Source organism: Theropithecus gelada, chromosome 13 (assembly GCF_003255815.1).
Source record: "Theropithecus gelada isolate Dixy chromosome 13, Tgel_1.0, whole genome shotgun sequence".
Taxonomy (NCBI): Eukaryota; Metazoa; Chordata; class Mammalia; order Primates; family Cercopithecidae; genus Theropithecus; species Theropithecus gelada.
Window position 1 is genome coordinate 74,817,090 of NC_037681.1, and position 12,386 is coordinate 74,829,475.

Consider the following 12,386-nt stretch of genomic DNA (forward strand, 5'->3'; position numbering starts at 1 on the left):
AGGCGGAGGTTGTAGTGAGCCGAGATCGCACCACACCACTGCACTCTAGCCTGGGCGACAGAATGAGGCTCTGTCTCAAAAAAAAAAAAAAAAAAAAAAAAAGCTCCTGGAATTTCATCAGCTGGAAGGAAAGCCAATGCAGACAAATGACACCTTTTTAAATTGAAGTTTTCATCATTGTCATGTCTCACGGCCAATCGACTCATCTAAGTTTTTCACTAAATGCATCAGACTGAATGGAAAAAACAAACTTTGTTAGTGACATCTTGAAATTCACTTTAGAAGCTTTGATTGCTCCTAATCTGTCATTATGATTTGGGGATTCAGTTGAATCCATTTTCTTTTGCAGCATCCACCAAACCTTCAAGTAAGTGTTTTACAAAGTGCTTCCCTTTTGTCCAGTCATTCGTACATAAATGAGTGGTTAAGTTCTAGAATTTTGAGATCCCACAGGGGGATGAATTGTATGCAACTGGGAAAAAATAGGGTGGTTTTGAAAGTGCCACATATTAGCCAAAATGAAGCATGCACTGGTTTTTCTTTGTTAGATTGAGTGGTTTAAGAAATATAAGAAGTCTATCTTCTTTGATGGACAGATCCCTAATCAAGAATAGTTCATCATTTAATGTGTTTTGTATCACCGGAGGAACCTCTGTATCAGCAAGTGCCTTTCATTCAGAAGGTCACTGAGCTTTTCAAATTCCATTTTTTTTTTTTTTTTTGGCTGGACATAGTGGCTCATGCTTGTAATCCCAGTGCTTTGGAAGGCTGAGGCAGTTGGATTGAGTGAGGCCAGAAGTTTGAGACTAGCCTGAGCAACATAGTGAGACTCCACCTCTACAAAAATTTTAAAATTATCCAGGCATGGTGGTATGCACTTGTAGTTCTAGCTACTTGGAATGTTGAGGTGAAAGAATTGGTTAAGACCAAGAGTTTGAGACTGCAGTGAGCTATAATCACACCACTGCACTCCAGCCTGGGCAGCAGAGCGAGACCCCATCTCTTAAAAAAATACCTTTTATTCTCTGATGAAAGTCATTTCTTTTTTCCTTTTTCCACCTTTTTAAAAAAACATTTGGTTGGTACAAAGAAGGACATTTTTTTTTTTTTTTTTTTTTTTGAGACGGAGTCTCGCTCTGTCGCCCAGGCTGGAGTGCAGTGGCGCGATCTCGGCTCACTGCAAGCTCCGCCTCCCGGGTTCACGCCATTCTCCTGCCTCAGCCTCCTGAGTAGCTGGGACTACAGGCGCCCGCCACCGCGCCCGGCTAATTTTTTGTATTTTTAGTAGAGATGGGGTTTCACCGTGGTCTCGATCTCCTGACCTTGTGATCCGCCCGCCTCGGCCTCCCAAAGTGCTGGGATTACAGGCGTGAGCCACCGCGCCCGGCCAGAAGGACATTTTTTTAAGGCAAGCGTGGTACTATGTGTGAAGATGCAGAAGTCATACACAATTAAGTAATTTGGCAGGGAAGATTTCTTGTATCTTTTGCCTGCATTTTCACTTCTCTGAAACACTCAAAACGTTGAGGGCAGATCTTCCCCACTTGGTCTACTCAGACTCAGTAATCTCTGGAAACACCCTTACAGACACACCCAAAATAATGCTTTATCAGGTTTCTAGGTATTCCTTAATCCAGTCAAATTGACACCTAAAATTAAGTTCACAAATCCAGCCCTTGTCAATTTGGCACCCATATGTGTCTCCTTAAACCATAATTCACTTCCAAATAAAGACAATAACAAGGTAATAGTTCTGTTTAACATGATACAACTAACATGATGCAACTGTCATGCACACAATCAAACGTGTACTAATCCCATCCCCAGAATTAGGCTTTCTAGATTTTACCATTCAGAATTTTAATCTTTCAGGATTGTCATTTTCAGGCTTTTAATCATTAGGGATTTTAGACTTTAGAGATTTTTAATTAAAATTTTTATTTTTCTTTCAGAAATGAAGTCTTGCTATGCTGCCCAGGCTGATCTCGAACTCCTGGGCTCAATCAATCCTCCTGCCTCAGCCTCTCAAAGTGCTGGGCTTACAGGTGTAAGCCACCATACCTGGCTGACTTTAGGGATTTTGATCTTTCAGGATTTCAACATTTAGGATTATAGCATTTGAGATTATGATTGGCACTAATACTATGTATATGCCTAATGTTATGTATATGCATAATGTCAGTTTAGGCATTATTAGTAACTTCTCGCTATCTGTTATGGTATATATACTATCTATTATATATAATAGATGTGTATTATAGGGATATATGTGAGCATATAAGCATATATGTGTACATAGATATGTATATTATATATTCAGTCACTGTATATTATCACTGTGGAAAGTTCTGCTAGAATCAACATAGAACTATTGAGATTCTTTCCAGAACTTCGAATGCCGTAAATTTAGCATCACCACTTTGAAAGTAAACTTAAAGCCTAATAAATATGATTATATGTATATTCACAATATATGTTAACAATAAATATAATATATAATCAATATGTTAATATTATTAATGATATATTATATTATAAATGTGTAATAGATATAATAAACACATAATTTATATGATAAATTATTATAGGATAGTTAAATATTTCACATAAATATTTATCAGCTGGTTTTTAAAAATTCATTTATTCAACAACCATGTGCGAAGCTCTGGTCTAGGTGTTGGGAACACAGTAGTAAACAAGACAGAAAAATTCCTGTTCTTACAGAACTGACAATCTACTGTAAAGATAGGAAATCTAAGAGTAAACAATGCATGTGCAGGAAACATGGGGTGCATTGCTGTTTTAGATAAATTGGTTGGGGAATATTTCTTTAAGGAAGTGACATTTGTATAGAGAGATGAATAATGGGAAGGAGCCAGGAATGAGAATATCAGGGGACAGAGGATTCAGGCAGAAGGAACAGTCAGTACAAAGGCCAGGGGGGTTGGCATGTTTAAGGGGCCAAGGGAGGCATATCTGGCTGGAATGGGGTGAGTAAAGAGGGAGAACTAGGATATGAGGTAGAGGAATTAGGAGGCTGTGGCAACCAGAATACATTTCATTTCCAGTGTAATGGGAGCCCCTGCGGGCTTTTAAGCTGGGAAAGGAAATGATTTGATTTTACTTGAAAGAAAACCATGTTGGCTGCTTTATGGAGAATACGCTGTAGTGGGGCAGAACTGGAAGCAGCGAGGCTAGTTAAGGAGGTTCTTGTAGTAGATGAGTTGAAAGATTATGGTAACTTTAAGTATATAAACATTATCACCCATTCTTCTAGATAAAGTTGGAACAGAATTAAACTATTTTTCAGTAAATCTTCAGTAATGACAGGGGCCTAGAAATAATTTAGAAAATGAGTACAGTGTATGGGTTTGAATATTTAACTATGCGTGGTATCCAGATATGCCCTGATCTGAAACCTCGGGCCTTTGAGTATGCTCTTCTATCTGTAATGTTCTACTCTCATCATACTAATTTTTGCTCATCATTGAAGTCTCAGCTCTAAGACCTGTTTTTCAACAAGCCAGCCTTAAAATCACCCAAGAGTGATTGTCTGTCATGTGGCTGCCTTATGAACTCTAATTTGTATCGAGGTTTATGGATTTTACAACTACAAATTGTCTGTTATTTTAATTGCAACATTTAATTGCCAGTTTACTTGTCCATCTTTCCCACTAGATTGTAAACTCTTAGATGCAGGGACTGTGTCTTACTCATCTCATTCTTTGCACTTAAAATTAGACAATTGAAAATGCTTGTTAAGTGAATAATCAATGTTTACCTGTGTGCCTGTTAGATTTACCTGAGTTACCTGATTCTTAGATTATGTTAGTGTGAATAAAATATTATATCAATAGATTGGAGTAGGCAATTTCCTTAACACTGCAACACATAGTGGAATATCTGTGTTTGATTCCACTTTAAAAATTTTCTCAAACCCCATCACCATAAGCGAATGGTCTTTGACATCATCAATGAATAGATGGTGGAAGGGCTGCTCGAGATTCGGAAATGTTGAAAGGATGTTGCTCTTCACTGAGGGGCATGTTGTCAGTTTCCCTCTTTGGGCAGCTCCAGTATTTCTAGTAGTAAGTGGTACAGATGGAGGGGGAAATCTACGTGACAGGCTGCCTAGGCTGTGTCAATGGCAGGTCCCTTTAGGGTGCAGGAGAGGAGAGTTGCCTTTTTATCATCCATGGTTTCTTTCATGTAATGCTTCTGAATTGTGAAAAGAAGGTGAGGCAACGATGACATGCAAATGCATGAGTTATTATCAACAGCAACTTGAACAGTGTGATGGAGCGCGCATCAGATCTTTGGTACCCTACAAGATTTTAATTTTCTCCTTTTGATGCAATTCTTGACCTGAAACATAAACCCTTTTCAAATCTCTCCCAGACTTTTCTTTAAGGGGGAGTCAGCCATTGGTTCTAAACATTAGTGGGCATAAGAATTGCCTGGAAAGCGTGTGAAAACAGATTACTGGGCTCCACCTGAAGCATTTCTGTTCCTTGGAGCAGGGGCCCAAGAATTTTATTTTCTAAACGAAACTCTCAGGTGCTGCTGTTTCATGGACCACTCTTTAAATAGGAAAGAGATGGACCACATGTTTCTAATTTCTGCTTACTGCCATTGCACGTGCTTTCTCTTTTCATAACGCTCATATTTGGGCCTGTTAGTGGTTGAGGAACTCAGAGAGCATATACACAATACAGCCTAGACCAAAACTTTCAGTCTACTTACTTGGTCAGTGTCTTACTGTGTTCTGGGATCCCCTGACTCTTTTTTTTTTTTTTTTTTTTTTTTGAGACAGAGTCTCGCTGTGTCGCCCAGGCTGGAGAGCAGTGGCCGGATCTCAGCTCATTGCAAACTCCGCCTCCCGGGTTTTTACGCCATTCTTCTGCCTCAGCCTCCCGAGCAGCTGGGACTACAGGCGCCCACCACCTCGCCCGGCTAGTTTTTTGTATTTTTTAGTAGAGACGGGGTTTCACCGTGTTAGCCAGGATGGTCTCGAACTCCTGACCTCGTGATCCGCCCGTCTCGGCCTCCCAAAGTGCTGGGATTACAGGCTTGAGCCACCGCGCCCGGCCCCCCTGACTCTTATGATAAAAAGACTGCACACTTTTGCCTGCACAGTGCAGCCTGTTTTCTCTCCTGTTTTCTCTCTCTCTTCTGCATGGTCTGGTTGACCTGAAGTTTCTGGAATTTTCTGCTAATTCCTTTTATATCTACTAGCTAATGTCTTTCTCTCCATCTATGTAACAGATTGCCTTTCTGATTCTCTTTCAGATCAATACTTCCCACTCATCTTATCTCCACGTTGAATATCTATCTTTTGAAATATTTTATAGCCTTATAAAAATTCTATTTGTGATACTATCCTGTCTTAATTGCTTTGCTGCTTTTTTTCCTTCATATTTGTTGGGTACCACAGTATACTACCATCAGGAAATTATCAATCTACTTACAAGACTGCATAAAATATCTAAGCTACCGATCCTTTCTTCTGTATCCTCTTAACCAGACTCAACTGCTGTATGTAGAATCAACACCTCTTGGACTCTTTGGAGATTGACCCATCCCCTGTGACTTCCCAATGTGTTCTTTTATAATTAGTTTTCAATTGAGATAGAATATAAATTCAGCAACATTCACCTTTTATAGTGTACAATTGAATGAATTTTTTTTTTTTTTTAGACAAAGTCTCGCTCTGTTGCCCAAGCTGGAGTGCAATAGCATGATCTTGGCTCACTGAAACCTCTGCCTCCTGGGTTCAAGTGATTCTCCTGTCTCAGCCTTCCAAGTAGCTAGGATTACAGGCACCCGCCATTATGTCCAGCTAATTTTCGTATTTTTGTAGAGATGGGATTTCACCATATTGGTCAGGCTGGTCTTGAACTCCTGACCTCAGGTGATCCACCTGCCTTAGCTGTGGAATTTTCTGCTAATTCCTTTTATATCTACTAGCTAATGTCTAGTAATCTTTGGGATTACCTAGTAATCCCAAAGGGATTACAGGTGTGAGCCACCACGCCTGGCCCAGTGAATTTTTAACAAATGCATACAGTCATGTAATCCTCACCACAATTGAGATATAGAACAGTCCCATCACCCTGAATTTCTTCACCCCCCATTGTAGCACTCTCGCCTCTACTCCTGGCCCTCGGCAACTGACAATCAGTTTTCTGTCCTTATAGTTTTGCGTTTTCCAGAAAGTGGAATTACACAGTATGTGTGAGTCTGGCCTCTCTTACTTAGCATAATGCATTTGTGATTCATACGTGTTGTTGCTTGTATCCATGGTTCATTCCTTTTTATTGCTGCAGCTGCATGGTATTCCATTGTGTGAATCTACCACAGTTTTTTTATCCATTCCCGGTGTTTTTTAATTGCTATGTCCTCTCCTCTAAACTTAAGTGTTTTTTTTTTCTCTCTCTCTGTCATTTGGCTTCTTGAGTACTGAAAAGTAAATTTCCAAATTTACCATGTGTTCTCGGTAGAAATAAAAACTAAGTTGCAATAGGTACTAACAAGCTCTGAATTTCTGCACCTGATACATTCCTGAAGTTTCTTTACTTAGGCCTATTTTAGCCAACTCTCAAGTAGGAGCTGAGATGTGGGGCATATCTATCCCAAAGAAGCCTGTTCTAATTCATCCTTTTGGATCAAGAGTTTTCCAACTTGCAATTTGAAGGACTGACTTGAGATCTGTTATTTAGGGTCATTGCTGCAATTCCCAGGAGAGATGTAAGAAGGCCTTCCCTTTCCGTCAAGGGGTCCCATATCATAAATACATATCCTTGATAATTTGGAACCAGCTTGCCTCTTGTGTCACCCCCACTCTAGGGCCCAGTTCTCTATGTATCAATGTTTGGTTCCAAACAACCCAAGGTATGAAGTCCCATAGTGTTCTTGACCTCTGTCTGAGATGAGACTCTCATAGTTTTGCAGGCTGGGTAAGCAAACTATAAGATACCATCATAGTTGGCCAATATAGAACAGCTTATTATGGTCTAGATAGGGAAAACATAACCAAGACCAACAATACTTCTCAACCTACATGGTTCAAAGTATGAACATAATGTAATCTACATATAGAGATTCCAACAATCATTTTCATTTCAGTAAGTTTCCATTAGTACTGAGGCTTCAGAGCCAGGGATGGTGGCTCATGCCTGGAGTCCCAGCTACTCAGGAGGCAAGGCAGGAGGATCCCTTGAGCCCAGGAATTCGAGGGGGCAGTGAGCTATGATTGCACCACTGTGTTCCAGCCTTAGCGCAGAGCAAGACCCTGTCTCTAAAATAAATAAGTAAATAAATAAATAAGTAAATAAATAAATAAAAGAACTGAGGCTTCAGAAGCCAAGTTATGGTCAAGCATATCATTCCATGATATGTTTCATTGGTTCTGTAACTAGCTATAAAATACACAAATGTTTTATTACATTTAAATTTGTATTTAGTCCTTGCATTTTAAGAAGACATCTTAAAAGTTGAGGACAGCTAAATTTTATGCCAAGTACACTCAACTGTACCTGTAATAAGTATTTTGTTTTATTTAGCATTTAAAAATAGAGTGAATATGTGCTGCAGCATTTTATTTATTTGGACTCAGAAAAGTACTATTTTTCTCCAAAAAGTCTTCCTTTTCTCATTTCATTTTAAAAGAAACTAATTTTCAAAAACACTTTCTAAATACATTCAGATATTAAACATTTTACTTATTTCATTTACTTACCACTTAATAAATACAGGGATTTGCCCTTGTTCTCGGATCGGGATGCAGTCCAAGAACCCCAGTAGATGCCTGAAACTGCGGATAGTGTAGAACCCTAGATATTCTAAGCATTTATCATACACTGTGGCCATAACGTTTACAGTTTGAGGTGTAACAGCAAAACTAGCACAGATTTCTTTTTCCTTCTTCTCAGTTTCACAGACAGAAGATTGCTTTACTTTAGATCTTAGCAGCGTCAGCATACAATGTTTTTCTTTCCTTATCAAGTCGAGAACTTTCACCTTTTCACCTAAAGGAAGCACATGATGGTTTCTCTTTGGCACATTTGCCAGCATCACTACTCTTGTGTTTTGGGGGTCATCGTTAAGTAAAATAAGGGTTACTTGAACATGAGCACTGCAGTACCACCAAGTCAGTCGATCTGATAACCAAGAGGGCTACCTAATGACCAACGGGCAGGGAGTGTCTATAGTGTGGATCTGCTGGACAAAGGGATAATTCATGGGTGGGACAGCGTGAGATTTCACTATGCTACTTAGAAAGGCATTCAATTCAAAACTTATGAATTGTTTATTTCTGGAGTTTTAAATGTAATATTATAGGACCGCAGTTGATTGAGGGTTAAGTGAAACTGCAGAAGGTGAAACCAAGGATAAATGGGGACCACCTAGATAAAAGTTAAGTCAGGAAATACATAACTTTTTAAAGGCGGACAAGCTGACAATTCTTCTTATCTTTCTTTTATACAGGTGTTTGCTTCAGAATGGTAAGTCAATACAGTCTTTATTATTTTGCCATTTTTTCCACTGTTATTCCACTGCCCTATTACAGAGATAGGACAGTTTTCTACTTGGCGCTAGTCTACTATTTACTCCCTGTCCTTGACAGCAAATGAAGAAATATGTGTATTTCTTTGAAATTACTGATTGAGATTTTTATTAACGCTAAAAACATTGTACCCTTCTTAGTATTTACTTAACATTTTCTACATTCAAAAGTACCTCTCTTTGGGTGATTTTAATGAAACGCTTTGAATAGGTGTATTGAATACAAAGTATGGGATTTTCTACATGTTCTGGATGGAAGAAATCCTGTAGGCCAGGGTACATATGTCACACTGCAAAACAAAACATGCTGATGTTGTATAATGAAGTGGTTCCCAGGATTTAGCAGATTAAGCTCCATGTTGCGTTTTAAAATTTATCTTTTATTTATTTATTTAGTTCGGAGACAGAGTCTTGCTCTGTTGCCCAGTCTGGAGTACAGTGGTACGATTTCAGCTCACTGCAGCCTCTGCCTCCCAGGCTCAAGCGATTTTCCTGCCTCAGCCTCCCAAGGTGCTGGGATTACAGGCGCCTGCTACCACATCCAGCTACTTTTTTATTTTTAGTAGAGATGGCATTTCACCATGTTGGCCAGGCTGGTCTTGAACTCCTGGCCTTAAGTGATCCAGCCACCTCAGCCTCCCAGAGTGCTGGGATTACAGGCATGAGCCACCATGCCCAGCTCAGCTAATTTTTTTTTTTTTTTTAAAATTTTTGTAGAGACAGGGTTTCACCATGTTGCCTAGGCTGGTCTTGAACTCTTGACCTCAAGTGATTCACCCTCGTTGGCCTCCCAAAGTGCTGGGATTACAGGCCAAGCCACCATGCCTGGCTCCATGTTGCTTTTAAAATTTTAACTTTTTTAAAGTACTCCTTTCCTACAAGTTACTTGTGGCATGCATTTTCACCTACTATCTTAGCTGGGTCACTAGATTAGGTCCCTGGTTCCCAACCCCTGAGGGTTCCAATATTTTCCCGTCGGTAAAGTCTCTATTATGAGGCAGCCCCATCCCCCAAAATTCAGATTGTCTCCCTTTTCATTATTATCTAGTAAGAAAGTGACTTATTTTCAGGGCCACCTCTTACATCAGTCTTAGCTGTTAGCATTTTGATTTATGTTGTTTCATACAGCTGGGGATGTGGAGTGTAGAGATCTTGATCACCCTGGCCTCCATACAGGAGAAGAGTATGTTTTTGAAAAGTTCTAAGGCCGGGTGCAGTGGCTCATGCCTGTAATCCTAGCACTTTGGGAGGCCAAGGCAGGTGGATCACCTGAGGTCAGGAGACCAGCCCGGCCAACATGGTGAAACGCTGTCTCTACTAAAAATATAAAAATTAGCTGGGTGTGGTGGCACATGCCTGTAATCCCAGCTACTTGGGAGGCTGAGGCAGGAGAATCGCTTGAACTTGGGAGGCAAAGGTTTCAGTGAGCCGAAATGGCACCACTGCACTCCAGCCTGGACGACAAGAGTGAAATTCCATCTCAAAAGAAAAAAATAGTTCTAGTAGACTGGATCGATAGGAATTTTAGTATGATGTAGTTAAAATAATTCAAAATCAAAATGTTGCTACTTACATAGCATAACTGAATTTGGATCTAGAAAAAGGAAATTTTAAAAGACTATTAATAATAATAGGAGAGAGAAATCTACCCATACACAATTATAACATTTCTGTGCCAACTCCAGAGCCAACAGAAAACATCAGAATCTTTTAGTCTTATAATAACTCTGCAAACCAGCATGTTTATGCTAGTGTACTTGCTAGTTTAATTTTCTTTCTTTAAAAAAAAAAATATTTTAGGTTCAGGGGTACATGTATAGGTTTGTTATGTAGGTAAACTTGTGTCATGGGGGTTTATTATACAGAGTATTTAATGACCCAGGTACTAAGCCTAGTACCCAATACTTATTTTTTTTCTGCTCCTCTCCCTCCTCCCACTCTCCATCTTCAGGTAGGCCCCAGTGTCTGTCGTTTCCCTCTTTGTGTCCACGTGTTCTCATAATTTAGCTCCCACTTATATGTGAGAACATGCAGTATTTGATTTTCTATTCCTGTGTTAGTTTGCTAAGGATAATGGCCTCCTTCTCCATTCATGTTCCTGCAAAGGACACGATCTCGTTCTTTTTTATGGCTGCATGGTATTCCATGGTGTATATGTACCACATTTTCTTTATCCAGTCTACCATTGATGGGCATTTAGGTTGATTCCATGTCTTGGCTATTGTGAATAGTGCTGCAGTGAACATATGTGTGCATGTGTCTTTATGATGAAACAATTTATATTCTTTTGGGTATATACCCAATAATGGGATTGCTGGGTCGAATGGTAGTTCTGTTTTTAGCTATTTGAGGAATTGCCACACTGCTTTCCACAGTGTTTGGACCAATTTGCACTCCCACCAACAGTTTGTAAGCATTCCCTTTTCTCTGCAACCTGGCCAGCATCTGTTATTTTTTGGCTTTTTAATAATCGCCATTCTGACTGGTGTGAGATGGTATCTCATTGTGGTTTTGATTTGCATTTATCTAATGATCGGTGATACTGAGCTTTTTTTCATATGCTTCTTGGCCACACATATGTCTACTTTTGAGAAGTGTCTGTTCGGGTCCTTGCCTACTTTTTTAATAGGGTTGTTTATAATTTTCTTATTAAAATGATTTTCCTCATTTTTACTGGAAATTTCAAACTGTTTTAGTCTCTATTTCTTCTTATCAATACTCTATGCTGATCATAATTGTATATTTTTTTCCTCAGTGATTGAGACTCTTGGATCGATTATCATTTGGAACCCAAGTTAACAATGTGATTTAGTGTTAGCAGTCTTAAGGGCAGTGCAGCTAAATTTTATGTCTCCAAAAACACATCATAGAGACTGTTACTGAAATCATTCTCACTCTAAGCATATTTTTTCATAATATTTTTATCAAAGTGGAATTGTTTTTACTGAAAGTGGAATTTAACAAAAGATACCATTTACGTGAAGATTCTTTTATAAATAGAGGTGTTACTGTAGGTCATCTATACAATTGTTGGCATAGACTACAAGAAATGATGATTAGGTTAGCATTTTTTGGATATTAGAATCAAGTATGTTATGAATTCAGACTTCTGATGCTGTGCTTTCTTCTTGTTTTTTCCTGGAACCAGTATACAGAAGATGAGGCTAGGAAAATAGGAGTGGTTGGCTGGGTGAAGAATACCAGCAAAGGCACCGTGACAGGCCAAGTGCAGGGGCCAGAAGACAAAGTCAACTCCATGTGAGTAGTAAAATTTATAACATGTACATGAACTTTGTGAGGTTGCTCTTTTTTAGTTTTTTAAGACATGGTCTTGCTCTGTCGCCCAGGCTGGAGTGCAGTGGCACGATCTCGGCTCACTACAACCTCTGCCCAGTACAACCTCTGCCTTCCAGGCTCAGATCCCCCCAACTCAGCCTCCCAAGTAGCTGGGACTACAGGTGTGAGCCACCATGCCTGAACTTATGAGGCTATTTTAATGTTTCATTGGACAGTAAGAATAGTATTGATGGACCAGATTTTGTTTGTAGACTTATAATCAAACTACTATGTTTGTAGGCAGGCCTGTGAAGAAATTCTCAGAGTTGGGAGTAGCATTTCTGTGTTTAGGAATGGACTTCCAACTTGGACTGGCCCGGAGAAGAGTTGTGGCTTCACTCTCCAATCTGTATGTCCTGTTGCAACTCCTCCAGTGTTATGGAGATGTCCAGGGCCCAGGTAGTTCTCATTTGAAGTGTTGTGACAGATGCATAGTGCCTTTGGATGGTTCGTGAAGTTCTTAGGGTAGCGTTCCAGGCAAAAGA

At 39.6% G+C, this 12,386-nt stretch overlaps 1 protein-coding gene across 3 annotated transcripts in view; it reads left to right on the top strand.

Moving 5' to 3' along the window:
* The window catches only part of ACYP2 (acylphosphatase 2), a 202,443-nt gene that overhangs the window by 12,443 nt on the left and 177,614 nt on the right, over positions 1–12,386 (top strand). For all 3 annotated transcript variants that reach the window (XM_025354685.1, XM_025354684.1, XM_025354686.1), the window contains exons 2-3: positions 8,488–8,504; positions 11,714–11,823. In XM_025354685.1, coding sequence (XP_025210470.1) covers positions 8,488–8,504; positions 11,714–11,823 — 127 coding nt within the window. The remainder of the gene's footprint in view (positions 1–8,487; positions 8,505–11,713; positions 11,824–12,386) is intronic.